The 27,117-nt window shown below is 53.5% G+C and overlaps 8 protein-coding genes across 8 annotated transcripts; 5 read left to right on the forward strand and 3 right to left on the reverse strand.

Moving 5' to 3' along the window:
* Window positions 1-212: 212 nt before the first annotated feature.
* Window positions 213-1,089, reverse strand: BDP81DRAFT_458038 (pyrimidine 5'-nucleotidase; the record flags this gene model as incomplete). Its single annotated transcript, XM_060593360.1, has 4 exons — window positions 213-382; window positions 437-898; window positions 950-978; window positions 1,031-1,089. The coding sequence occupies 4 exons, from the start codon at window positions 1,087-1,089 to the stop codon at window positions 213-215; spliced, it is 720 nt and encodes a 239-aa protein (XP_060449790.1).
* A 632-nt stretch (window positions 1,090-1,721) lies between these two features.
* Window positions 1,722-4,831, forward strand: BDP81DRAFT_418241 (uncharacterized protein). Its single transcript, XM_060589691.1, has one exon. The coding sequence runs from the start codon at window positions 1,930-1,932 to the stop codon at window positions 4,564-4,566; it is 2,637 nt and encodes an 878-aa protein (XP_060449791.1). The 5' UTR covers window positions 1,722-1,929; the 3' UTR covers window positions 4,567-4,831.
* A 6,483-nt stretch (window positions 4,832-11,314) lies between these two features.
* BDP81DRAFT_446124 (KH domain-containing protein) lies at window positions 11,315-14,511 on the forward strand (the record flags this gene model as incomplete). Its single annotated transcript, XM_060592030.1, has 6 exons — window positions 11,315-11,809; window positions 11,872-12,141; window positions 12,198-12,659; window positions 12,713-13,390; window positions 13,444-13,641; window positions 13,699-14,511. 6 exons carry the CDS (start codon window positions 11,315-11,317, stop codon window positions 14,509-14,511), a joined length of 2,916 nt encoding a protein of 971 aa, XP_060449792.1.
* Window positions 14,512-15,857: 1,346 nt separating this feature from the next.
* Window positions 15,858-17,924, reverse strand: BDP81DRAFT_310521 (P-loop containing nucleoside triphosphate hydrolase protein; the record flags this gene model as incomplete). The annotated part of the gene is made up of 3 exons (XM_060583644.1): window positions 15,858-16,877; window positions 16,923-17,636; window positions 17,685-17,924. The coding sequence occupies 3 exons, from the start codon at window positions 17,922-17,924 to the stop codon at window positions 15,858-15,860; spliced, it is 1,974 nt and encodes a 657-aa protein (XP_060449793.1).
* Window positions 17,925-18,417: 493 nt separating this feature from the next.
* On the forward strand, window positions 18,418-20,118 carry BDP81DRAFT_458042 (uncharacterized protein; the record flags this gene model as incomplete). The annotated part of the gene is made up of 1 exon (XM_060593361.1): window positions 18,418-20,118. The coding sequence occupies one exon, from the start codon at window positions 18,418-18,420 to the stop codon at window positions 20,116-20,118; it is 1,701 nt and encodes a 566-aa protein (XP_060449794.1).
* Window positions 20,119-20,405: 287 nt separating this feature from the next.
* Window positions 20,406-21,633, reverse strand: BDP81DRAFT_390471 (chromatin modification-related protein EAF7-domain-containing protein; the record flags this gene model as incomplete). Its single annotated transcript, XM_060587409.1, has 2 exons — window positions 20,406-21,361; window positions 21,414-21,633. 2 exons carry the CDS (start codon window positions 21,631-21,633, stop codon window positions 20,406-20,408), a joined length of 1,176 nt encoding a protein of 391 aa, XP_060449795.1.
* Window positions 21,634-22,091: 458 nt separating this feature from the next.
* Window positions 22,092-25,206, forward strand: BDP81DRAFT_418255 (Spc97/Spc98 family protein). The gene is made up of 2 exons (XM_060589692.1): window positions 22,092-22,275; window positions 22,334-25,206. Exons 1-2 carry the CDS (start codon window positions 22,155-22,157, stop codon window positions 25,063-25,065), a joined length of 2,853 nt encoding a protein of 950 aa, XP_060449796.1. The 5' UTR covers window positions 22,092-22,154; the 3' UTR covers window positions 25,066-25,206.
* Window positions 25,207-25,482: 276 nt separating this feature from the next.
* BDP81DRAFT_310669 (DASH complex subunit Ask1) lies at window positions 25,483-27,004 on the forward strand (the record flags this gene model as incomplete). The annotated part of the gene is made up of 4 exons (XM_060583662.1): window positions 25,483-25,570; window positions 25,639-25,745; window positions 25,822-26,824; window positions 26,880-27,004. 4 exons carry the CDS (start codon window positions 25,483-25,485, stop codon window positions 27,002-27,004), a joined length of 1,323 nt encoding a protein of 440 aa, XP_060449797.1.
* Window positions 27,005-27,117: the final 113 nt, after the last annotated feature.

Genomic DNA, 27,117 nt, shown 5'->3' on the forward strand with positions numbered 1-27,117 from the left:
ACAGCATTGCATTTGGGGTGTTATGGGCGTTGAAAAAGGTCAAACGGGGGGTATTCAAGTTTGAGGTTATCTATGAATTAGCGATACCCAATCCAACACAGAAAACGTGTTTCCGAGCCTTTCATCTTCGTATACTACTGGCTTGGATCCTTCTTCGCCTTCTATTCGTTTCCGTCTACGGTCGTTCAGTCATTGTTCTTGGTTGTAAAAGTCTAAGCGTTCTTGGACTTGAAGAATTGGGGAAAGGCGTCTCGCAGCTCCCTGAGGTGACGGATCTGATGCGCGGATGCAGGTGTCCTCGGCACAGGGAGATCTTCCTCAACAAGATGCGCTACGTTCCAGCCATAGCCCTGGGCCTTTTGGCAGTTCAAGTAAGAGTCGTCTATGGCAGATAGTCAGCGCTGTATCTCTCAGTGGTGAATTAGTGACGACATACCAACAAAGTAGCAATCCTCCATCTTTTCAACACCTGCCTCACGCATGGCCCTCAGGTACATCTCCTTGGCAGGCTTGCAGACAAGCGGCGCCTGTCCGTAGTCGCAGAAAGTGAGGCCGTCGAAGAGGTCTTCAATACCCAGCAGCTTGATCACGCGCTTAGCGTGGTTCACATAGGCGTTGGTGAGAAGCCACATGGTGCACTTGCTCTTGTCGACATCTTCAAGCAGCTCGCGCAGCTCAGGATTCGGGCTGAGGATCTCCTCGAGCGGTAGGGCGTCGTCGACCTTGGAATTATACTCCAAGGGGTCGATCTCATGGTGGCGGACCAGGCCTTCAATTGCGAGGCCGTAGTTGGTGTAATACTCCTTGTGCAACTTCACTGCGTCATCCCAGCTGAGTACGAGGTGCTTTGCGAAGTACTCGTCAATCAGCTGGGCCATGTAGTCCTGGACCTTTGAACCTAGAGAGAGTCAGACTTGATGATGCCGTATGAATATCTTCCAGTACTCACTTCTCGGGTAGAGGCAGTTATCAATGTCACTGTGCGACTGTTAGTTGAGGTGTTCATCCGCATTGACGAGGTTTAACTTACAAAAACAGCACAGGTTTTGAAGTTGACACTCCATTTGTCTGGGCTTTGCTGGGCTCCATGGCTGATGTTGTATAGTATGCGCCTTCTAGTCTATGTCTGAAGATAGAACGTGGAAAGGAAAGAGGCTTTCGTTGTCTGATGCTGTGATTTGTTGTGAAAGGCTGGGTCTTTGGTGAAGAAAGGGGCCGAAGTCGGGCTGAAGAAGAGAAGCTTCGAGGTATGTTTGGTGGGAGTCTGGTCGGCATGAAGCAAGCGAAACCACTATGGTCTGGAGTTTGACACTTATGTTTCTTTTCCTTGGACTCAAAATTGGAATACGTCGTTGCTGGCTTACAAATGCAGCATGGGGCTTTGTGAGGCTTGTCGCGATACTTTGGCAGAAGTATTTAGTGTTGACTCACGCCGATTTTATGTCCCGCATGCCGCGTTGCGCTGTTGAGGTAATTCCAGGAAGCTACAGGGAGCTGTTTCCGGCAGACGGGGGACCTTGGCGCTAAACATTAGTGGTGACTCTGACCAAAATACACCGAGGCTGGGGAGCTGGTGACATAACTCGCTTAGCTGCATGGCCCACCCAAGCCTGAATCACCCATCCAGGTCCACAACTGGTTTCGATTCTTATAAGGATTTATCCTTGTAGGAAAAGTTCACAAATAAACCACTACTGATGGCCCACGACCCATCTCTTTTCCTCTCAACATCCACCAGCGGCACGACGCCTTTTCTTCATCTCCCACGACATTGCAGAAATTACTGCACACAAGGCTGCTGTGCTTCGGGTATAGTCAACAGTGCTGATTCTTACGATATTGGTAGTCCTGCTTGTCTTCTTGGATTCCTTTCTTTCGCGCTTTCTTGTTCTGCTGCGGAGGATTTCCTTGCGCAAATTGCACTTCGCCATGGCTCAAGGCCAGCTCGCATCAGTACCGCCGTTGGCAAATGGGACATCGTTGGGTCTTTCAAGAGATGAGCTACACCAGATACAGCAGTACGAGAGGATCGTGCAGTTTCGCGATGTCATTCTTGCTGGCTCGCATTCCAAGATCAAGGTGCCAGCTCAGTTGGCGAGCCAAACACCAACCTCTGCCATAGCATCTTCATCAAACCCTTCCACACCAGCAAAAGAGACAAATGGAAGCACAGCGCAGGGTTATCAAGTTGGGAATCCGCAGTCGTTCGCGACCACCACGCCACAAGCTTCTCTTCCTGGTTTAGGAAATCCGCCTCCTGCTAACGCGAACCTGCCCGCAAGACCGTTCGTTAGCTCTGGCAAAACCGAGATCAATCCCATTTTTCTTCAAAAGTCCGATGATCTCATCAAGGCCGAGATACAGCTCCAGAGGCAACGCCTTGAACGGGCACTGCGCGACGAGGTTGATCAACGTCGGGCTTCTATGAAGGCCTCGGCGCAGTCTGAGCCTCTGGCCGACTTCGACCTCTCCGATGTGCTGTCCAAGGCTCTGACTCTGGTCCAAGCTGCTGCTCCTTCGTCTGTCAATGCTACGCTAGCTGCTGCTAACATTTCAGCTGCAAGTGACTCCGTTGATGAGAACTCTTACTATTCTTCCCAAGTCAATTCGCCAGATTCGTCGCACCGCAGCTCGCGCGGCGGTAAAGATGCCGAGGTCACGACACAGACACACAAGGCTTCCACCGCAGGCCAGCCATTCGAAGGCCAGTCGCAAGTACAAGCAAACCAGAAGGCTCAAGCTGGCCTGCAGTCCTCAATATCCCATGCCTCTGCTACTCATCAGCCACAGGGCCAAGCCTCGAACTCCAATCCCTTCCAATCGCGACCAGTTCCAAGCCGACCCGATGCCGCGCCCGAATTTTCTCGATACCCGTCGGTAGGAACGACGCAAAGAACGGATAGGGGTGATAATACGGGGTTGTCTACATCAGGAGGTGGGAGCGGAAACACCAGTCGTTCTGAAGAGTCAGGCGTTATGGACCTTGACGACAGTGCTGATCGATCTGTTCCTGCCGCAGGTCAACAGCAACTTAGGGAGTCCATGCTCGCTCGCCAACCCTCGCCTTTGATACAGGTTCGCGCCCACAACATATCCCCCTTAGCGCCCCAGCCCTCCCATGTCTCGCCTCTTGCAATGGTCAGAGGTCAAGCGGCGGATGCTCAAGACTTGACCATCCCTCAAGGAACCACAGCTCAAGTTGCAGCACTACGCAACGAGCCCAACATTATTTCCAGTCCAGATAGCTCGCCGCAAGGGGGTCGAAGCGGAGAGAAGCGGAAGGGGAAGAAGAAGAAGAATGGCAAGAGGGCAGCCAGGCAAGCGCCAGACGAGCTTTACATCAAGCCAGAACCGCGATCGCCGTCCCCGATGAATGCGCCGTCTTTCATTCGGCCACAGAAGCGGCAAAGAAGACAGGGTGACGAGGAGCCTCGCTATGCCCAGCCTGAGCGTCAATTTTCTCGATCTTACAGGGAGGAAGGTGCTGCGCCCATGTACGATGCCCAAGAGTATCGCCCGCGACCAGCAAGTCAAGCCGCGGCGATAGGTGACTATGGGTATGGACGAGAGTACATTGAGGAGCCCCGCGTTATGAGCGGCGCTGAGTATGTGCGACATGTGCCGTCGCCTGGTGTCTATGCAGTTCATGCTGCGCCAAGTGAGGTGTACGCAACATCCCCAGCCAGTGTCGATCGCTACGGTAGGGAACCTCCACGGTACTATCGTGATGGTTACGAAGTGACGCGCATGAGCACTCGTCCCATGACAGATCGTGCAAGATCTCGCTCGCCCGTCATGAGAGAGAGGGCGTCCCCGCTAATGGGACCACCCAAAGCGCCGTCCGGTAGGGTTGTGGTAGATCCCGCTACTGGTCGTCGATACTACGAGCCGCCGACTGTCGTTCGCCAGTCTGTTGCGCCGTCACCACTTCGACCCGCCGAGCCCGAGGTTATCTACGAGAGAGCACCTATTCGAGCAGAGTCGAGACGCCCCGGCCCACCCCCTCGGGATGACGACGTCCTCTACCAGCGTACTTCGCCGGTGTACGCGGCGCCTAGGAGAGTCGTCACGCAACCCGAGTACGTGTCAGACCCTCAACGAATCTATAGACAGCGAGAGTACTCGACGAGGCCAATGGCACCTCCGGGCGAAGAGTTCATTCCTGCCAGAGGTGGTATGGAACAGCGGAGGATTATTGAGGAAGCCCAGAGAGAGTATATGATGCGGGCAACAACGGCTCGCCCTGCGGAGACGGCGGTACGATATGAGCTTCCGCGAGAGTACGGAAGAGTTCAGAGTGTTAGGCCGGAGCAGATTCCCATCCAGGACTACGCCTCGGGGTCCATGCACCCCGACGCTCGTCGGGAGATGATTCAACCTGGACCTCGGCCCTATAGTGTGCGGCCCGCCGAGCCTCAGGTGGTGCGGCGGGAGTATAGTGCCAGGCCGGTGGAGCAGCAGCCTTACTACGGACAGCCGGTCCCCGCACGGGGCGAGCCGGAGGTGTCATACATTGAACGGCCCATGTACTACACCGACGAGGCTCCGCGCCCAGTCTACCGATGAAGGGAACTGAGATCCTATTCTGGTCTTGATATGAGACAGACTTTTTTATGCGGTATCGGAATTGGCGGATTATAGGCGTCAGGGAATGCTGGGACTCAGCTTGCGGAACTCTTTTAGGGGGGAGGGTTAAAAGGTCTTTTGGATGGGACGGAGTTTCGGCAAGAGGAACCGGATGGAGGGGAATAGGGTGAATACCTAGTCACTAGCGGTAATCAGCAGCGTGTGTACGTTTATATAATCAGGAAAATCCACTTATTCCCATTCAGTTGACATGCTACCTTCTGGTGATATTTCCTGAGCAGAACAAGCTGGCAGACACCTAGGCAGAAGCAGCGAGGGAGGCAACGATCAAAGAAGGAAACTACCTAGAAACTCGAGACAACGTTGCATAAAGTATAGGTCTCGGCGAATAGACCTAAATCGTGACAAACTTTGGGTCCTCACACAACAAACATGAAAGAAAGGACGATATGACAACGATTGAGTTTCCCCATTCAAGGGAATGTAGGTAAGACAGACACATTGGGCTTTTACACAATGGGCCGCGCGCAAGCACAGACTTTGGGCTCTCGGAGCGTCGTCGTCTGTAGATTTTCTTTCCGTTTTTCTAGTCACCGCATCCTTTCTTTTATGGGAGGGATATGGCGTACTTCCTTTCTTGGTTTGATCCCCAGACCATTTGTGTCCGTTCGCCTAAGATAGGACACAGAGTGATGGTGACCTGGCGGCCCATCCTTTAGGCCTGAAGGGAGTAGGTGCAAGTTGGTATCCGTACACGGTGAAGTGGACTTCGGATCCGACGGATGGGGCCTGATTTGCACATTACATGAAGGGATACATGAACAGCACGAAGAAGAAATAACGCTCTGTTGTGGATTTCGTTTTTGGCTGACTGTGGTTATGAAGTCATTGCGAACCTCACTCAGCGATTGTGGACTCTAAGGAAAAGCGCTGCCTGTCGGGTTTCCCGCGCCTCAAGTTCGTGTAATGTGTGGGTGGGGGGAGTGGGGGGGACTCAACGAAGATCTGTATCCGCAGAAGGAACACTGATGATAACTGTACATGGAGAAAAGGAATACTGTACGGATGCATATTCGTACAAAAAGATGGAAAGAAAAGTCAACCGAAGTATGGAGAGTGGGTTCCGTTCTATGCGAGACTGAGGCATATTCCCTTTCGTGCCAAAGTTGGGTTGGTCAGAGATCTTCTAGTGGGCGGATCTGACAAAGTCTAATTATCTGCCGTCTGTCCCTGTCCCTCGCAAAGCGCTGTTGGTCAGACGTAGATAAACGATTCAACGCAAGCCGGTTTTATTTGATTAGCTGCTCTGATAAACTGATAGCGAAGGACGCACGAAAGTCGGCAGGGGGAGGAAAAGGAAACATCATACATTGGGGGGGTCAACACTACCGATGCATACTCTAAACCATGGCCCATTGCCCAACATATGTCTTCCGGCGGGTCCGGCACACGAACGTGTTCGGTGTCGTAGCCCTTGCATCAGGGTGACTGCTCGTTCCGTGCGGATACGTGCAAAAGAAAAACGTTTGTACTCGTAAGCCAGCTCGCCTCGTCCAGAGAAGGTTTGCCAGTCAGATTTACCCAGTCAATTTGGCTCCAAGGACGCACCCAGAGAATACTAGCATGGCTCGTCGTTGTACTTATTTTTTCTTGGTCCGAGTGCCGTTGTGTGGAGGACCAGTTCGAGGTTGAAACGTTCATTCCAGGATCATCGATCGACATCTCCCCTTCTCCAGGCTAAACGGCGAGAACGGCGGCTAGTTTGGTGGTTTGGTCAAGGCCGGGTTCGCGCTGCATATCGGCGTTGAAAGGGGTCCAGTCCGACCTCTCATCAAATCTGATCAGGTGCTTTTCCAGTACTAATGTTGGGCGGCACCAGGAACCAACGCACATTCGAGCGGGCGTAGTAACCGTCTTCTGCGAGTCTATTCGCCAGGGGGACGCACATCTGCAGTCGGTCCTCGGTGGGCAAGGCGCGGCCACCTTTTTTTCTTTCGTGGGTTGCAGATCAAGCAACCGCACTCGTGCCAGCGCCTGGTCTTGTTTCCAGGCGACGATACACTTGAAGGCATCTTCCCTGTCTCGGGAACATCATCGAGGGGAAGCGTCTAAGACAGGACCAGGTTTTCTCTGGCCTGCGAGGGAAGCCCTAACTCGTCGTGGTGGTGTTTGCCTGACATGTGTCAGTTGCCCTCATCAAGCCACGCCGCCGTACATGGCGTGCGAGGTTGTGCCCTCTTGCGGGACGTAGAATTGAAGCAATCACTTTCCAGCGATGGAGGAGGGCAGAGAGTGAAGCCAATGACAAGTGCCGTGGCCAGGACTACATTGTGCAGTGCCGGCGCGCCGATGTAGCCCTATCAAAGAACCAAGGCAGACGACGACTGAACCTCGTAGACTGGCCAGACGACGGTCGTGGTCCGTGGATGAATGGCGTGGTGGGATTCGGGAAGCTTTCGCTCGAGGCTCGAGCTCCTTACATAGTACGCCACGCCTAGTATTTGAGACGCAAAGCGGAAGGAGTTGGTCCATGGGTCCAGGGATGTTGGCTGACCTCCGGGCAAAATGCGAAAGTTCAGTTGAAGCTCCAACACGTCGGGGAGTGACCATCTGGGAAGTTGCGGTGTTCGTTTGTTGCGCCCTGCCGATTTTCTCTTTCCAGATGGGACATGCAGCAAGGAAGGGGGTTGCATTCTTGAGTAAAAGCAGTAGTCGATACCATATTTGTCGGGACTTGAGTCGGTAGTGTGCTTGAGTAACCTGTATACTGTACTATCACGAAGTTGAACATTGTTGGCATGTGCTGGGAATTCCAGCGTCGTGTGTAGCTCAACGGCGGTCAGGAAGTCGCCCGACTCAGCGCTAGTGATACGGTAGCCGGCTCGCGATAACCCGTTTTTGCTGGTCATCGGTCAACGATACCTGCATTGCTTCTGGGACGGACAAGGTGGTGTTCGTTGTTGGAAGGTGAAGAGGAAAGAATTCTTTGTCAGCTTCACACCAGACTGCGTTGGGTTCCGCGAGGGTTGCCTTTGGGTCCCACAGGATGCGGAGGAAACGATGACCACGCTGATATCATGACGACGATGACGAGCCAATGAGAACAAGCAACGTCCACAACAACTTGGCCCGGGCGTGGTGGTGATTCGAATTCTAGCCTCGGAATGCTTTGGTAGCTATGTTTTGCAGTCTTCAGTCTGCGGTACTCATGCGTTGTTCTTGGCTTCCCGCTGCGCGTGAACGGAGAGTTGACAACGACGTACCGTAGTACTATCGGCAATGCGTTCATACGCGTTGGCCCATGATGCATCCCGCAACGACGCGCAGTGGATGATGGGGCAGGCGGCAGGATCGATCCATGTTGGCTGTCAGTCGCGTGCCCAGCGCTAGGAATTCAGGATCAAGTCCCTAGCGAAACGAGGGAGGGTCTCATCGGCCGTGTGCGGTGGGCAGTGCAACGCGCTGGCGACGGAAGACTGGAGAGAACGTAAATGTGTGAGTTTGGTGATTGGGTGGGGCGTTTACTTGACCCTAATCAGCCAGACGAAATTCTGGTCTGTGGTCGAGCTTCTGGTGAAGCTGCGAATAAGGTATGCACGAATAGGGAAGTTATCTCATTCTCTGGGGGGCTCTGACCTCATGGTCAGAAGCAACCAAACCTACCAGGCTCAAGCGGAGCTGAAAAGGACGCCTGTCCGTCCAATCTTGCTCGCCTCGTTGGTATTTGCATATCTCTCCGGGCGAGGAGAAGGATAGGAAGAATTTGTCTCGCTGGGAGGCTCTCGCAGCAGCATCTGATAGCCCGATGTTGGTCTGGGCTTGCCGCTTGACAAGTTCCATTCCTGTGCGGGCACGCCGCGCGCCGCACTTTGGTACATGGGAGTGGTGGTCAGTGCTGGGGCTGGACTGAGGGCTTGGGTGTTCGGGACATAGGGGTGTAGTCGAAAGTGCCTTCCAGCCCATCATCTAGCCGCATATACTTCAAAGTACCTCCATAGCGGCCGGCCTTCCGAGTACCCGCGGGCCCGTCCAGGTCACGTTTCCCAAGTCCCTCCTTAGGGCGATGTGGAAGGAGCGCAGACCATAGCTTGGGCGTTCCTCACTAAGCAGCAACATGCCAGGTCGTTATGATGCTCCGTTTCCTCAAGCATTTCTGCTCATCTGTTGCTCTTTCTCAAGAATCATCGACTGCCAACATGAATTATGCTTGCTAGTAAGTGGCGGCTTCGGAACCCTTGTTGTCTCCGAGCGGTTAGCAATACGTCAGTTGGGGAGTACCCCTGAGGCTGTGCTTGAGGATGGGGAGATTGCGATATTGACTGCTTAGTCCTCACTGCTTGCTCTCCGCATATAAGGTACGTGAGCTTATTTGCTTCCAGGGCCAAGGTGAGCCTGTTAAGGTACCTGGACAGGGTTTGGGACTCTGGGAATCTCACCTGAAGGTCAGGTAGACAGTCAAAAGACATCACCGGACATCGGACATGGCTTACCGGACACAGACCCAAAAGAGATGGGAAAGCTGGACACAGCCCTATTGCTTGTACGTGTTCTGGTGGACTAGCTTCGGGGTCCTAGGTGCTTGCAAATGAATATCCTACATGTTGTAAGTCGTGCCCTTCCTCGTCACGGTCGTTTACACGTTATTTTTACTCTCTTGCTTATTGAGGGTGAGTTGCCCGGGTTCCCTTCTTTGCGTTGCAATGCGGGACGGCAAGCTCCTAGCCGGAACCTCCCTCTTGCTCGTGTTAAGCAGGTCTGTATGTCTCTGATATGTGCCTTTGGATTGGTACTCGGCGCGCGGCATACAGACCGTGTGCGCGAGAGTGAGGTATAGGTCCTCCGTACATGCATGACGACGGTTTGGTATCCAGTCCAGCCGAGCAGGCAAGCTTCACTGTTTGAGCTGCCGCAAGATGAACGTGCCTCTCATATTGCAATGTCGCGCTTTCCATCATCGACCACTCAACGCTCCGATGCTTCGCCGGCAACGCACATACCTGGCGAGCTAAGGTAGCGGAGGACGGCGGACGGAGGTAAGGAGCCGGGTCACACCTTGGCATTTACAATTCCCCAACGCTCGACTCATCGGCGAGTAGTCTTTGAGTTTGAAGGTATTGCCATAATGTAATACACTGTGGTAATATGAAGCTGCGAAATGTTATGTTGGACCTGGATTGGATACATGTAGCACTTACTCCGTACGCCAGTCTTCAATTTCTGTCGGAATTTCTTGGTCTTGGTGGTGGAAGAGGGTGGAATGAGGAGAAGTGGAGGACGTGCAAGGAAGCTGAGGCAGGGCTGCACTAACAGAGATGAGGTTCCTTTCCGCAGCAGAAGCCGCTCATAGCGACATCCTGTCGGCTTGGCCGGGCCCCGACGGCATCGACCCACTCGACCTTGACAGTCCCTGCCTTGTGTGCCCTGTCACACACTTTACTAGGTACGTCGCGGCAACAGCCCAGTGGACTGCGGCCGCTGAGAGTGAGCGCACCCCAAATGCAAGGGTGTGCCGTATGTGGGTACATCATCCAAGGGCGTCACTTTCCTACCTGCCGGAGGTACCTTACGAAGACTTGGTTGAGGATGAGTACCTACACAATACGGAGTACCTGGGGGCCGTTGAGTGCAGTAAGAAACATCATTCTGTGCGTGGCCAGCAAATGGTATGCTGACGGCATCTTATGAGTTTGAGTATTCTTTGGCGGTGGTAGTAACCTTGTGCTTCTTCCACTCCCCCTCAGCATACCATGTTGGTTACTGTCCAGAACCTGAGCCGCAGCCAAGCCGTCCCCGAGTATAGTATGCGTATGGCATTCGTCCAGGACACGAAAAGCCCAAGGTGAACTGAGTTAAGGGTCCTGCTGGACCCGATCTGCGCTCAATCTATCTTGTGACTGAGGTGTGAGGTGATGTGCCCTGGCTGGTGGGCTGTGTGGATGGTTTGGTGGTTTCGCTGGGGGAAAGTTTAGTGGCCCCTCGCCTGAAGGGAGTCGAGCCCGGGCAGTCACCACCACTGGCCACTCTCAATTCAACAGGGGCCCCAGTGTGTGCCAGTGTCCGGCGTCCGTGGGCCCAAGACAGGGTGGATATGGCAAGACACCTCGCGTTACCGCGACATTAGAGCCAACGCGGATGTACCTTAACATGTACCTAATACTGGGACGGGGAACATCTGGGACTGAGGAGGAGGAGGAGCCTCTGGTGTGCTGTTAGGAGAGGGGCCACACACCACTAAAAGTCGAGGGAACTGGCTGGTTGGCCGTAAAACTGGGGCCCTGACCTAGGACTGGGACTGGGACTGGGACGGGGAACTGGGAGTGGCCGGACCACCTTGCCATAGCATGCCATGCCTTGCTTGGTCTGGCCTGGGCCTGCTGCAGTGCGGCCTTGACCACCACGGGCACCTATGACCATCTTTCGCTGCATTCTGAATCTCTCGACTCCTCTTCTCTTGAGTTCTTCCACTCTCACACACCCATCCTACACATCTTCTTCTCTCCAGCAATCTTCTCTCTGCAGACCCTTCACCGAGTCTGAGAGAGAGCTTCGAGAAGCGACACTTCTTCTTTTTTTCTTCATCCCCCCCCTTTTCCTTTTTTCTCCTTTGCCCTGCCCCATTCGTGTGTTTCGATACCCTCAATTGTTGTTCGTGGTCCGGTTTCGTGGCCTCCCCTCCCTGTCCCCACGACTGTCTCTGCGAGCTCGCAATATGAACAAACTGGCGAACATGCGTCACTGGTCCGAGAGGATGAGCCCCAACTTCGGAATGGGTCGTCCCAACATGCCCATGAACCCCATGAACCCGAGAAGAGATACAGTTCCTCAACAGGCTGCTTCAATAAGCTCGCCCCAGCCTCTCGATGCTCCGACACCGATCATTCACTACTCCTTCAATGTGCCATTCGCCTCCGACCTCGCCGGTCCCAATACCGAGGACATCCTTCACGCTACCGACGATGCTGTCCTGCGCTGGACCCACCCCGAGGAAGTTGCCGATGACGTCCAGGTTCACGAGCTGCCCGTCCACACCCAGAATCTTGCCAACTTGCGCAAGGTCTGCAAGGACATCACCAGCGGCCCTTTCCAGATTGAGGCTCATGTCATCTCGACGACACCCAAGAATGCAAAGCGACAGCAGGTCACCACTGTGTGCCTGTCAGGAACTCCGGAAATGGTCAACAAGAGCAGGGAGACGATTTTGAACGACAACCAGACTGTCTTGGTAGGTTTCTTTTGCAAATACGGAAGGGGTGTTGGGCCGTGGATTAACCTGTGTCAATCTAGCGTTGTACGACTGTTGATGTCGAGGGCCACCTCGTCTGTGACCTGACCGCCGGTGCCTTGAAGCAGCAAGTGACGGACACCTTGGATTACATCTCCAAGTATTGCGGGGTCGACATTTTCTTGCTGGGTCCCAAATTGACACCCGTGGTTGATGGCATGACGGGTGACGCCGAGATGCGCGTAGATCAAAGATGGCGAGTAGCCATCTATGGTGATATCCTCTCCGTCGAGCATGCAAAGGCCCGTGTGCTCATCCAAATTGACACTCTGGTAAGCTTGGCCAATCAACGACATGATTCTGTCTCACCTCGCTAACCGTATTGTAGCTCGGCCGAGTTGTCGATGCCACCAAGCTTGACCTGTCGATTCACCAACTTGTGTGCGGCCGCCACCGGAAGAACATTAAGCTCATCGAGTCCTCGACTGGCACTGCCATCTACTTCCCGCCTCCCTTCTCTCAGATGTACCGATACTGCCCGCCTGGTGCAAGCCGTCGTGACCCTACAGACATCTTCATCACGGGCGAGAGCCCTCAGGCCATTGAACTTGCCAAGCAGAAGCTCCACGAGACTGTTTCCCGCATCCGCCTGTACATGAAGGATGTCACTATCTCGCCCGCCAAAATTGACAGCGTCTTGCTCACCCGTCTTGACAAGGTTCGGAAGATCCTTGAAGCCAATGGCACCTACATCTTGTTCCCTCCTCTGGCAAGCCAGCGCAACATGGTTCGTGTCCAGGGAAGCGAAGGACTGCATGTTGAGCGCACCGTCCGCGAGGTCATGGCCTTGGTAAGTTATGCACGAGAACCAGACGACTGCCCAAATCTAACAATCTATCATAGGCTGGACAATTCTACAGCGCAGCTTGGTGGATCCAGCAGCCCGACAGTCGCCAGCTTCCGAACCCCGCTGACGTCAGAACCATGCTTGGTGATGTTTGTGCCAACTCGGATGCCGACCTGTCTTTCGACAAGATGAACTTCTCAATCACCGGTTCCGATGATGCTGTAAAGGCCGCCTTGATGGTCATGTCCGAGATCAAATTTCTTGTCCAGTCCCAGTACCAGATCCGAGTCAAGATTGAACTTGCCAATGAGCACAAGGAATTTGTGAGCGGCAAGAAGAATGGCAAAATCAACAAAATCATGGGTCAAAGCAGTGTACAGATCATATTCGACGGCTTCAACGAGTACAACTTCAACATTGATGTTATGGCTGCCAGCTACGACTCGATGAAGCAGGGCCTAACACTTGTCGAACAGGAGATGCCTGCTTCCATCTCCTTCCACGTTCCTGATCAGTACCACAAGCGAATCATCGGCATTGGAGGACAGCATATCCAGCGCATCATGAAGAAGCACTCTGTGTTTGTCAAGTTCTCCAACGCTATGGACCGCGGAGGAATGGGTCGTGAGGATGACGATGTCAAGGTCGACAACGTCATTTGCCGCACTCCTGCCAGAAACGCCCAGAATCTCGACGCTGTCAAGAACGAGATTCTGGAAATGGTCGATAGAGCCGTAAGTTGACCGGTTCAATCACTCGAATCGTCACGCTAATCGAATTGCTATAGGACTCCGAGTACACCTCGCAGATCGTCAACGTTGACCGCCTGTACCATCGTCAGCTTTTGGCTCGCCTCGGCGAGATCGACGAGCTTGAGGGCAAGTACAACTGCAAGATCGTGTTCCCCAGCACTGAGCAGGCTAGCGATGAGGTCACTGTGACTGGTCCACAGTGGCAGGTACCTCATTGTGTCGATGAATTCTTGGTATGACCTCCGATCGGCCTTTTGCTGTTGAATCTCTTATACTGACTCTCTGGCCAGGGCATGGTTCCTGACAACCACGAGTTGGTTCTCACCCGTACCCCCGAGTTCATCAAGTTCCTCGAGTCGCCCAGCTTCGCTCACGACCTTGTTCCGAAACTGAAGACGCAGTATGAAGTTGAGGTCACTGTCCATCAGGATGCCGATCCTGAGGATGGCTTGCCGGCTCTCGCCTTGCGCTGGACGTTTACCCGCAACAATGCCGGCGGCCTGCGTGACGCCATCGACTTCCTTCTTGCTCAATTTGCCACTGCTGGCGTTGAGGTGACCATTTTGAAGGGTTCGATCCCTCGGCCGAAGTCCGATTCTTTCGAAGACTCGCTTCAGTACTTTGACTCGAAGCTTCTCCAGCATGCTCCGGCCACCATCGCTGCCGATTCCCCAACCAAGGCGGCCTTCGAGGGAGAGGTTGCTCGCGAGCGAGGCACGATCTTTGACCGTCTCCGCAAGCCTGGCAGCATGACCTCCATCTCGTCCTTCTTGGACCGCCGCAAGAACAGCTCTCACTCGACCCACGCCAACTTTTTCAAGGGATCTAGCAATGTGTCCAAGTCTTCCCTTATTTCGATCGAGTCTACCCGCAGCTTCAATGCGGACAGAAACCCCTGGAACGATAGCGGCGTTAATCTTCCAGACGACGACAACCCATGGGCCCACCGCCCTATTGGGAATGGTTCCGACAAACTGACCATTCCCCAACCTGGTGACGTTACGCCACGTCACAGCACTCGAGCGTCCGGCGACAGCGGGCGCCCTTCTACGTCTCATTCTACGAATTCTGGATACCCCGGTCCCATCGGACCTTTCCGTTAGATTCCCGTCTTAGAAAATCTACTACGTGCAAAATACCCCGGCTGGATATACCCTGGCGTACAATACCCCCGGAACGTTGCTTCCGATGCATCGGTCGGCCGAAGTTATTGTTTTGCTTGCTTTGTTGCTATTGCTTTTATCGTACTTTGTTTTAGTTGATTTAGTCTCTTAGTCTTGCGGGTTTCGATAGTCGCTATCGCACGTGTTCACGTCCACTCTTTATACCCCCGAAGTCGAAAGGCGGAGGACAAAAAAGAAAAGATACCTTGTTTGCGGTTTGGCTTTGTTTGTTTATGCATTCAGCGCTCCTGATGACCACGGTCACAGGGGAATCGAAAAAGCGAAAGGTCGAGGGGTCACATGGTTTCGCCCATAACTCGATTCTGATATTCCAGCGGGGCCAGGTCCCGCAATCCTCTACAGATCTATTCAATATAGATCACTCCCCGCACAACATTTGTCTCTGCTGCCAAAGGGGCTGAAAAATAGGGGCATACGAGACCTCGAGGCCAGCATGGAGTGTCAATTGGGAAAAGATGGAAATAGGTAGTTATACTCTCTGGGTGTGGGTTGGCTCAGCAAGTCCGCCAGGCGGTGAAAGGGAAAATTGTTATGGCGGCAGGCCAGTATGACGCAAGATTCAGCGGCTGACTGAACTGCAAGCGGGAGATGACGACGGAACTGTATGGATACCTGCAGGCCTTTTTTTAGTTTGACCTTGAAATGTAACGATACCCATGGTCATTCAAACCACTATCATTTGCCAATGTGATGTGTAATCGGTACTGGCAATGGGGACTGGGAGAATCTTACTTGCCGTTTAGGAGGATTGGAACCTCGGTAGAGCTCTATCATCTCGACTTGGAGGACAACGAAAGTCGATATTTGGATCGATTAGTTGCGTTCGACCAGCAAAGAACGAATGTAACGGTTCAACCTTGAGGCCGAACCCGCAACCAGGTGTCTTGCGAACCCCTTTATTCCCCCTGGGGCCGTACTTCTTGCTAGCAAAGTGCTGCTTGTAATGGCCTCTGGAATGTAGCTTCAGATTTTGAACATCATAGTCGGTCAGTGTCAGCAGATGCTACCCAAGTTACAAATGTTTTCAAGAATGTTGTACAGGTTCCTCCTATCTTACAACCACTCCCTTGCGAGTCTCTATGATTTACACATGCACACTGGCTTGATCCCAAAAGATAGACCCCCAAAAGCCTTGATCTTACAATACCAACACCCCCAGACCCCTGAGCAAGAGAGACGTCTCCTCGAACCTCACAGCAAGAAGAGATTCCCTCATGTAGAAGCAATAGGCTCAATCCCCAACCTCACAACGCAGAGACATCAAATCAAGAAGAGACGGGCCCAACCGAGACCTTTTCCTGCCTCGCCCGCGCCTCTATCTGTGCTTTTTTATCTTGAGACCGCTGGACGCGCCGCCTCTCCGTCTTCAAGCTCGCGAACCGGCCCTTGGCACCGTGCCTGATCTTGGTAATCATATCCATCGCCTTACCCTTGTTGACGTTGGCGGCCGTCAGGGGCTCCTCCTTGGGCCGGAGCTTGTTGAGGAAGTCGAGCTGTCCCGGCGTCGGCGGGCCCTTGCGCCAGCGTTGCCAGCGTTGGACGAATGTGTGGGGGTAGAGTTCCGAGTTGGAGACGTAGTTGTCGCTGCCGTGGACCGCGTCGGCGAAGGTTGCGGCTTGGAGGAGCTCGCGGGCTGCGGCGAAGGGGGATTTGCCGACGCTTGGGGGCAGGGTGCGGACTTCGACGGCTTGCCAGAGGACCTTCTCTTTGCCGTCGTCGTCGTCGTTGTTGTCGGAGTTGGTTTTGGCGTCGACTTTGAAGAGTCGGATGTAGGATCCGTTGGGCGCGCAAAGGACGTATTTATCTTGGCCGACCTGAACCCACGCGTACTGGCTTATCGCCCGAATGTGCTGCTCGCCGGATGTGTCCTGAATCAGATCAAAGACGGAGTCGTAGTCGGTGAAAGTTACCGATTTGGTGGGCGCAGTAGCTTCGGGTGCAGAAGCATCAGAGTAAGCGTGGTCCTGTCGGAGCTTCTCTGCTTCTTTCCTGCCCTTGATCTCCTCCATGTCGGCCGTAGTCGCTTCGCTGACGATCTCGCTCAGATCCAGACCGAAAAGCGTCGGTGTAGTCACGATACCGGTCTGGAGACTGGAAACCATGTCGATGATATGGCAGTCAGACTTTCCCTTGTGTAACCTCATACCTCTACCGATCATCTGCACCAGAAGGTTCCGAGATCGTGTTGGGCGAGCAAGAATTACGCAGTCGATATTTGGGATATCGGTTCCTTCCGTGAAGACTCCGCAGTTCACAAGCACAGGGAACTTTCCATTGCGGAACTCCTCGAGGGTCTTCGCTCTCTCGACTTTGTGCGTGTCTCCAGTCACGAACCTTGCGTCGTAGCCGTGTTTGCGGAACGTCTGCGTCAGACCAGCGACGTGTGCAAGGTCTACACAGAAGACCAGAGTCGATTTCCGATCGGAAGCCTTGGCCAGCCAGCTCCGTACGGTGATTTCGTTGATCTCGTCCGTATTGACGGCCCTTGAGAGTTCTCCCTGCTGGAAATCGCCATTCATACCATTCCTGACCCTGGATAAGTCTGCTGTCGATTCCACGGTGGTGAACATGACATCCGAGAGCCACTTGTCTCCGATCATGTCAACATAATCTTTATGATAGACGATCTGGTCAATCGCGGCGCCCAACTTGAGGCCGTCGAATCGAGAAAAGGTGGCAGAAACGCCCACCAAAGACGGCGAGTCCACTTTTTTACTGTCGAGTCCAAAGTGACGCAGTACTCGCATATAACCTGGGGCTACAATGTGATGCGCCTCGTCGACGAGAACCAGCTTGAATCTCTGCGGGTCGAACTTGTTGAGTCGGTCCCCAGACGTGATGCTCTGCAGGCTGGCAATGGTGATGTCTGCGGTGCCAGAGGCATGCATGGAGCCCATCTCAATCTCCACGGTGCTGTCGGGGTACGCGTTTGTGCAGTGCCTTGCCGCTTGCTCGACAAGTTCTCTCCTGTGGGCGAGGATGAGGGTCTGCGTGGCGATGGTTTCCCTCGGCTGAACTCTTTGAATCAGCTGTGTGAAGATGACCTGAGATTGTTAGTCTATAGTCATCAACACTGCGTCACAGAGGCTAACCGTCTTGCCGCTACCGGTAGCCAGCGAGATTCCTAGTCTCTTGTGTCCGTCTTTGAGAGACTGTAGGACGGATCGAATGCATTCTTCTTGATAGTCTCTCAGTTGTATCTGAGAGCTCGCGAATCGTACCCCAGCATAGGGAAGATTTCTCTTAACAGGGGTTTTAATTAGAATGGGAAGTCTCAATTCATTTACAGTGAAGGAAGGTGCCAAAAGCTTCCGTGAGACAAAGGGTATCATGGTGCAATGGTCTCCATCCTACAAGAAGTTGAAGATGAAAAAGGATGTCCAAGTAAGGTAATAAGTGTATTTGGGGGTCGCTGTTGCGGAAACCTGGGTGTGCAGGAAAGCAAGGGGCGAACAGTTGCTCCAATCGACTGCTGTCTCCACAGGCCTTAGATAGTACTTGCCCAAATGTACTCGAAGTTTCCTGGTAACACTTGCAGCAGACTTTTAGGCACGTGCCTGTTAGAGTCACATAATGAGGAACTTGCGGTCCCCAATGCTGGGAAATCTTCAGTCTCACAATACTGAGGCAGCGTTCATCTCATGTCAAACCAACAAACCTCATATCCAAGAGGCAGCCACCAATTACATTCACCAAGCCTGGAATCCAATACGCGAAACTCGGCTTCTTATGAGGCAACAAATTTTACATTCTGGTGCTCTCATCACAACATGTACGCGACACACCACCTAGGCCGAATCGTCGACTTCAGAGTTTCAGACGAAAATGAGCATGGAGCCGGAAGACGATTATTTGCCAAGTCAGGAGGACCTAGGAGACCATGACCTTGAGGACCTCGAAAAGTCACCAAAACGGCAAAGAACCCAACACCAGAGATCGCATTCTGCTTATTCCGTCGCATCGTCTAGCGACAATGAAAATGGCACAGACGAAGGCCGCCCAAGACACAAGCGACGGGCGCAAAATGAGATCGTGGAGCCAGTTCTCAAGCGTCACAAAGGCGTCTTCAACAACAACTACTTGGATCTCTTGAATGAGGAAATTCAAGATGTCGTTCATCAGACGACTGTCGGAAGAGACGATGATATGCCACCTTCGCAGATTGGCCTGACAACTTGGACCTCATACGAGAAGAAGCTCTTCTTCGAGGCCCTCTCAAGACTTGGCAAAGACGATTTACCGGGTATCTCGGCCAAGATCCAGAACAAGAGTGAAATTGAAGTCCGCCAGTACATTCTTCTTCTGCAAGCGGCCGTCGAGGGAAGGGACAAGGAGCAGGACGGAGGCAACAAGCCAATACATTTAGCAGACTACCCTGCAGCCCTCGAAATCAGTCCGCTGTGCTGCCACGCGCTCGACGAAGCGGCCGACGCGCTCTCTTTCCGCCAGGAACGGCACGAGGAGATTGTCGAACAGAAGAAGTGGGGTGAGTGCTGGAACATCAACCTGGAGCTCGCGAAACGCATCGAAGGCGACCACGGCCTGGAAAAGGACCCGACGTTTGCGAGCGATCATGGGCTGGCATTCACTGAGGTCCTTCGGGTGAAGAGTTTCCTTCGACTTCCCGAGCACATCTTCATGAACGCATCCAACGCCGAGAATAACTGGCAGTACGTCAGTGAGGAGCCGCCGACGATCAGGGCGACGGCACTGCAGGACTTCCACTCTCTTCTCGTCTCTGTCACCAAGAAGATCGTCCTCACTACACTGTTTATTGCGCAATCCCGGATCCGGGCCAAGAAGCACGTTGAACCGTCCACGAGGAACCTGGTCAGACGCAAGGATGTTGAGGCGGCAGTTGCGTCGTTGGGAATGAAGCAGAACAGCGATGAGTTCTGGACGACATGTGCACGGAGGCTACGACTCGAGGTCTATGATGACGATGCCGAAGATGTTGGGGACGACGAGGACGAAGAGCCGATGTCATACGACCGCGTGGAGAGCATTCTACGGAGCGGATCGGACTCCCTCGAGTCCCCCATTACCGGCGAAACCTCCCCGACGCCGCAGATCAAATTCGAGAAAGACGAAATGTCGGCCTCGGCAGACGATGAAGACTCCGTCTCTGGAGAATCGAGTGATGAGGCGCCTGCAATCATGGACGACGCAGAACGCGAGGTTGTCGAGGAGGCCAAGGAGGTACTCGTCTACTCCGCCTACGACTTCCCCGAGACACACCGCACGAGAGAAGCTTTGAAGAACAGGATCAGGAACGAGCTGGCGCAGGAAGCGTACGCAGAGGCTGAAGATGCAAAGGCGAGCCGCGAGTGCGAGTCGGATATGTGGCGGCTCCTGCAGCGACAACCCCCAGAGCCTTTGATCACGACGCAGACCGGAGAGCCTACTAGACAGGTAGCCAGAGGGGTGGAGGACCTCTACGATGTCGGGCGGCGGTGGAGGGAGAAATTAGTGTATCACAGCGAGTGGGAAATGCTCGGCACGTCTCAGCTCCAGGACAAGGCATGATCCCTATTTTAGTTGTTGAGTTTGGTTCCTGTTCTTGATACCCATAGACTTGGATTTATCTACTTTTTTCCCCCAATGCCAAAACCATTCATGCTATCCTATGCTATTGTGTGGGACATAGGACGAGGCCTATCTGATGATAACGCTCGTGCCGAATGAAACATTCGTTAAGTCGCAGATCGCGACGGGTATATTTATCCCACTAGGCCTGGATGGACAGCCGCCAGATTGTTTGCTTTCGCGGGTCACGTAGCAGTCGATTCATGCTAACGCATCCGGCCTCGTTGCTAACGTCCCCGACCCCGTCCTCTACCTCGGCCTCTGCCTCTGCCACGACCTCGAGCAGCCCCTCTTGTTGAACGCGATACCGGTGTCCCGCTGTCCTCGGCGCTTTCTTCTTCCTCTTCGTCTCCCTCATCGGACTCTCCAGAGCCGCCAGAGTCACCGGCATCACCAGAGCCGCTACCATCGCCAGAGTTGCTCCCCTCACCTTCCTCTTCCTCGTCTCCTTCGTCTCCATCTTCACCGTCTTCGCCCTCATTGCGATCATCTTGCTCTTCTTCGTTCGAGTCTGAGCCGTCCTCATCCCCGCCCGAGTTCTCGTCGTCGTCATCGTCGTCATCTTCCGAGTTCGTCGAGTCGGCCTTTTCAGCCTTGCTAGCTTTGCCGCCCTTTTTGGGTTTCTCTTCCTTTGCTGGCTTCCCGGATTTCTTTGGCTTTTCTGGCTCTTCGACCTTCTCAGCTTTCTCGGCTTTAGCCTTGCCAGCGGCCCTCTTTTGACTTCTGGCCACCCGCGCCGATTTTGGAGGCGGCGACGCAGTGTCTGTGCCAGCGTCTTCCGTATCTTCGACGGTGCTAGCGCGGGTCTTCGTCACTGTGGAAGCGCGCTTTCTCCGCCTGGTGTTCCCGCCAGCGTTGCTACCACCGGGAGAGGGCGGAGGCGGCGTGAGCTCGAATTCAGGTGGTGAGGTTGGAGGTTCGCTGGCATCGGCGAGGCGGCGCTCCATCATCATATCGTCGAACTCGTCGTAGGGAAGGGAGAACTCCTTGAATCGGTCGTCATAGTTGTCATCTTCTTGGGCGTCGTAAAAGTCTTCTCGCTGGTCGATCGTCTTAAGATCGTACAAGGTGCGAAGCTTCGCCCAGATATGTGGGATGCGTGTGTGGGTGTAGAAGTCGGGGTCAATGCCGTGATTCCGCAAGTGCTCACTGATAGCAATCATTCTGAAGTGTTTGTGCATGCCTACGATTCGACCGTCAGATTCAATTGGGCTTTCCAAGACCGATCAACTAACCCGCTGGTTTCCACCGGATGACTCCTTTGTAGAGTGATGAAAGTTGATCGTCGGTCCACAGATTATTCGGCCACTCATCCGCAGAAGGCTTGATCGGAGGCGCGCTCGCCACAGGAGTGTCTGCAGCTGGGGTATCGACATCCATGGCATCATCGTCGCGAGCTGGCGTTGGCGTTGCGACAGCAGAAACGCTGCTGCGCATCTTCTTTTTGGGAGGCATGGCAGCGAGGGCCAGCGGCGTAAATAAACGGAGATGGCGTTCCCTGAATTTTGGCGCGTATAGATGTGATGCTCGGTGATGATATGGAGGCGGTAGGGCTGTCGTCCAAATACTCTGGCAAATGTTGAAAAAAGAAGCTCCTGTATTATCTGAGAGCTCTGGCGGGTTGAGGCACTGAGAGCTCTCGATTGGTTCCACTCACTTTCCCGCGGGGCAGGCATAGCAGGTAGGTAGGCACCTTTTGAGTCTTAGGCTCTTCAGCCGCCAGGAACCGAACCTGCGGGGATGATCAGAACCGGACAGAGACATGCAGGGGCTCCAGGTTGTGCCTGAAAGTGTGACGCGCCAGTCGCGACGCGGGGGCCCCTAGCCGCTCCTCTAGCTTTGTCCCCAAAAGTGCCTGGGAGAAACGTCATATGGAACCTGAATCCTCAAAGATGCGATGTCACTGATTGCAGGCTTTACGCCCCATATCCGTCTACACCAATGTTTGACGTCGCAATACTACCGTCGGCACAACCATGTTCGAAGAAGATGATCTTTCGAACGTCTTTGCGATTCCAGACTTCCGAGAGCCGTCCAAATGGCTAGAAAACCAACTGTCCAGAGCCGATACTGGCTTCTTTGCTCTCGACTTAACAGGTATGGCCCCTCGAACAAACAGGCTCCTGGTCGCTTTACTGACCAATATAACGTCCAGAGAAGGAATCGCCTTCTTTATGCAATCCTCCCGATTCTCAACCTAGCGAACTCTTCACCCTCCCTGCCATAGATCCTGCGCCGCAGCAGGAGGAGCTGAACACAACCGAGAACCTCGATTTTACGTTCGAAGAACCCGCGGCAAAGGAAGAGCCGGAAGCGATCGATTTCTGGTTAGGGTTTGACAAGCCCGCCGCGAAGCTACCAGAGTACAAGACCTGGGAAGGCTTCCAGTCTCCTGACATTCTCTCGACAAAGCCGTTGTTCATAACGGAGGCTGGGCCTGGAGCGTTTGATGCCTTGACTGGGCTTAAAGAGGATCCTCTACACATTGGAAGTGCTGACTTCACCGTGGTGGAAGCCGAGACATATTGCAATGCGCTTCTAGCTTTGGCTCTTGGGAGAGACTCGGTATTCTTCTCCTGGCAAGATGTGCATGAAACCTTCAAGCCAGCCTTACCCCAGATCAGGATACCAGCATATTCGGGCAAGGCCGTCCAGGAAGTTCAGCGTTCATGTCTCAAGTGTGGGAATACATACCGTCAACTTCGCAAGTTCGTCGACAGTACATACTTGAAGAACCCGACTCCATGCCGCGTTGCTTTGGCGAGCGCTGTGGACAAGGCCCTCTTGGTTATTCAGGGCAGTATCGCCTTGCACCACCAACACCCACGATCGATTCTCCAAGTTCAATCGCTCGTCGCGCATATATACACTACCTTGCGCCAGTTTGAGTCTTTGTTGTCAAAGATACGACGAGGTCATCTGGATGAAGATGTCTTTGTCATCGTGTTCCAGCAGGCTCAGTCTGCCGAGTACGCCGAGACCCATCTCAGAGATATGATGCGAGAAGTCCTCCGGCGAGTATCAAAGCCCTGGATTGAGCTCGTCGAGGAGTGGATCGGCACACGCCGTGAACTCGGCGTGCCTCTGAGCAAGCACGAAGTTGGAAGACAAAAAGGCTTCATCAAGGTGGAGTCCGAAACCTATATGGACGACCTCGGTGACGAGGTCGATGAGGTTGATTTCCGCCTTGATTCGAAGCGAATACCTAGCTTTATGCCGGAAGATGTCGTCAGATCTCTATTCGAGGTTGGACGAAACCTTCGTTTCATAAGGACAAATCACCCTGGACATCCTTTGGCACACGAGAGCACCATCTCTTCAAGTCAGCCCCCGACGGTTGAGTGGCTTTTTGACTGGAACTCGGTTGTGCAATTGGAGGGTAGGATCCGATCATACGAAAGCGCGGTTCTGGAAGCCATCAAGAACTTTTCTCCACAGGAATCTGCCGAAACAGCGGCACCTGCTTGGCCGATGGGGAACTCAACTACGTACCAACTGCAGCTCTTTGGCCTGGATGAGAATCAGCTGCAAAGTAAACTGGCTTTGTCTATCCGAGACTTTGCTAAACCCATTGCCGACTCGACGTCAGAAGACCTGCTAGGTATCATCATCAGGGAGCGCTTGTCGGACGTCACGACCGAGATCGCGAGTGCCGGGACCGAGTTCACACCGCATTGGTCATTACTTCCTATCCTCTCATTTGGGTCCATCATATCTGCGCAATCCAGAGTCGTGGGCAGGGAGAGTCTGACACTGCTCTTCACATCTCACAACCTGCGTGAGCATCTGAAGCTACAAAAAGAGTTTCAGTTACTGGGCAACGGATTTTTCTGTAGCCGTCTCTCCCATGCCCTATTCGACCCAGATCTCGAGACAGCAGAGAGACAGTCTGGTGTTGCACACCAAGGCGGAGTCATGGGACTACGTTTAAGCGGCAGGGACACTTGGCCGCCCGCTAGCTCTGAGTTACGCTTAGCCCTGATGGGGGTCTTGACGGAAAGCTATGAGGGGCCTCTTCACGAAGGCTCAAGATCTCGGGACGGCGAGAAGAGTGAACTCCCTGGGGATCTTAGTTTCGGAGTCCGGAGTCTCTCAAATGAGGAAATCGACAAATGCATGGATCCAACCGGACTGGAGGCCCTGGACTTTCTCCGGCTATCTTACAAGCCACCAGCAGCTCTGGGGGCTATCATCACCCCTGTCATCCTAGTGCAGTATGACCGAGTTTTCAAACTGCTACTTCGAGTGTTGCGGATGCAGTACACTGTCAACCGTATCTTCCGCGATGTCACAGCTAGGGAGTCCGGCTGGCAGGATGTCGATGACGTATCTATCCGCTTCTGCTTCGAGGCTCGTCACTTTGTATCGAGCCTCACTTCCTACATCTTCGACATTGGCATCGAAATGCCGTGGCAGGCATTTGAACAACTCCTGAGTCAAATCGAGATCGATCTCAGAGCCGAAGACCAGAGCACGCTATCAGGCTCGGTACTTAGCCCTGACCGCTTGAGGGAACACCATTCTCATGTGCTTGATCGAATCATGCTGGCATTACTTTTGCGCAAGCGGCAACAGCCTGTGCTCAAGCTTCTCGACGACATTTTTCGAGTCGTGTTGAAGTTTGCCCAATATTCAAGACTCAAGACTGCTGGGAGGAAATCTGGAGGCCAAGAAGACGCCACTGCGAAGGGCCTATACAAGACGTTTAAGCGGAATGCCGAGGTTTTTCTGGCGGTCTGCAAGGGCCTGAGTGAAAAGGGGGATTACGGAATGAAGGATACCGCTGGAGAGAAGTCGACCTCGGGAAGAGTTGATGAACTGGAGGGAAATCCCATTGCTCAGCTTGTTCTGAAGCTAGACATGTCTGGCTATTACTCCAAGGCATGATTTGATGAGACGGTTGGATTATTGATAAACAGAGAAGATACCCCAGGCGTTAGACCAATGACTAGCCAGTTTCTTTGAATCACATCAATTGCGTTTACGGCATCTGCTGAATCGTGTTCTATTACTGCCTCAATAAGGGGATTGTTGAATTGAGTTCTGATGGCAAAGTTTTGGTATGACAAGCGGGCCCGAACCGGAACATGGACGGGACTCACGGGAGAGAATGGTGGTGGCCTGCCCCGCCAAAGTGATGCCCCGGCCCCGACCTCCCTGGCAGTGCCCCGCATCGCGTGTCCCACCTGCCCGCGTTTGTTGATTTACTTCCCTCGTTTGGACAAAACCGTGCACTTGAACAAAACAAAATAAGCTCTTCTATTGCGACTTTCAAGCTCAACAACCGCCGGAAACACTTACACCATGGCTCGTCCTGGCCCCTCCGCCCGGAATCTTACTCTCACAGAAGAGCTGGAGAAATTGGAGCAGTCTATCACACTGACACTCCAAGGTAAACACTCCGGATCAAAGAGGACCTGCTCTGTCTATGTTCAATCGGCTGACCTATTTATTCCCCAGAGATCGACCACAACTTCAGCAAGGCACACCGCATCGTTACCACGAACATCTTGCCTGTTGTAGAGCAATATGGCGAGCATTCGCGAAATGTTTGGGATGCGTCCAAGGTGCGTAATACCTCTTTGGGTGCCCTTCTGATGGGTTGCTAGCAAGTCCAGCATCACTGACACGGCGAACTTGCAGTTCTGGAAGCAGTTCTTCGAGGCCTCTGCCAACGTTTCCCTCTCCGGGTACGAGGAGAACGCCAATAATGGGGATGATGAGACCGGCGCAACCGAGGAGTCGACTGTTCAAGAAGATACTACCGTCGACTACACCCGCACACCCCAACAACAACGCCCCGAAGGCGAAAAAGACATGACCATAGTATCGACAGCCGACTCTACTTTCCGCGCAGACGATTCTGTACTCGACGATAACGACCTGACGGGCAGCACACCTCGACCTCCCAGGACAAAGACGATGAAGCCGCAGTTTTCGAACCTCGAGTCCCCCTACGAGGCACTCAAGCGCGAGCTGAAAGGCGAACCACCTGCGCCACACGAGGAAGACGACGAGAACGAGGATCTTGGGCTTGAAGAGGACTCGACTATTCTCTTTGCGCAGCATACAGCCCGTCTTCCGGACATGTCCATGACGCCGCGCTCCTCGTTCGCGCCGCCGCAGCAGCAGCAGAGTCACAAGGACCCGCTCATGCACCGCATGCTGGACAAGACGTTCCGCATCCAGGCCACGCCTCACAAGGGCCCCGCTTACCGTGTCTCGCCGCTAAAGCGTGATGACAAGAACAAGGAAAAGAAAAACGTACCTGCATGGCAGCAGGACTCGCCCATGTCGTCACCCGTGATGGCTGTTCCAAAGCTACGTAGCGAGGCCTTCATGTCTCCTATCAAGAGCAATGCACGACAGCGTCTTGCTGCCGCGACTGCATCTGCGGGACCACGAACTCCGGGCGTGAGCGTGCAGACACCGGGCGGTGCGAGGAAGACCAAGGACGTGTTTGCTACCAAAGGCAACTACGACGATGATGACACGACTACGGATCTCGGCGCCAGATTCGACAAGCAAAAATATGAGATTGACTGGGAGAGCGACAGTGATGAGGGTCATGCGCTGTATGGCGGTATGAGTCCGCCCAAGACTATCCAGTTTGCGCTCCCCCCGTCGAAACTGCTTCAGACCCCTGGTGAGTGGTTTTCTGTTTCCGCAGTGAATGGTCCACTCGCTGACAACATTTTTAGCTCGCGAAGCAAGCAAGCGCATTGTCGATGACATTCTACTCACAGCGGGCGCCGAGCCGGAGAGCTCAGAGTATAGTCCTACGATGGTCAAGATGAACGAGGACATTCTCAATGAGAGTTTTTGATTCTGTTGAAATCTTTTAATAGAGATCGTCAACGGAGAAGTCGTCTGCCTCTTAGAATATATAGGGCTGCCTTACTGATAGACAAGATAGATACCCTTGGTTACATAAATGAA

This window comes from Colletotrichum phormii, assembly GCF_030913505.1.
Source record: "Colletotrichum phormii strain CBS 102054 chromosome Unknown BDP81scaffold_3, whole genome shotgun sequence".
NCBI classification, from domain to species: Eukaryota; Fungi; Ascomycota; class Sordariomycetes; order Glomerellales; family Glomerellaceae; genus Colletotrichum; species Colletotrichum phormii.

What these genes read in the sequence shown, in the direction of transcription:
- BDP81DRAFT_418241 (XM_060589691.1), top strand. Translation starts at nt 1,930, where the DNA reads ATGGCTCAAGGCCAGCTCGCATCAGTACCGCCGTTGGCAAATGGGACA.
- BDP81DRAFT_418255 (XM_060589692.1), top strand. Translation starts at nt 22,155, where the DNA reads ATGTTCGAAGAAGATGATCTTTCGAACGTCTTTGCGATTCCAGACTTC. An exon ending in CTTTGCTCTCGACTTAACAG is followed by an intron (nt 22,276 to 22,333) that starts GTATGGCCCCTC and finishes TATAACGTCCAG; the next exon opens with AGAAGGAATCGCCTTCTTTA.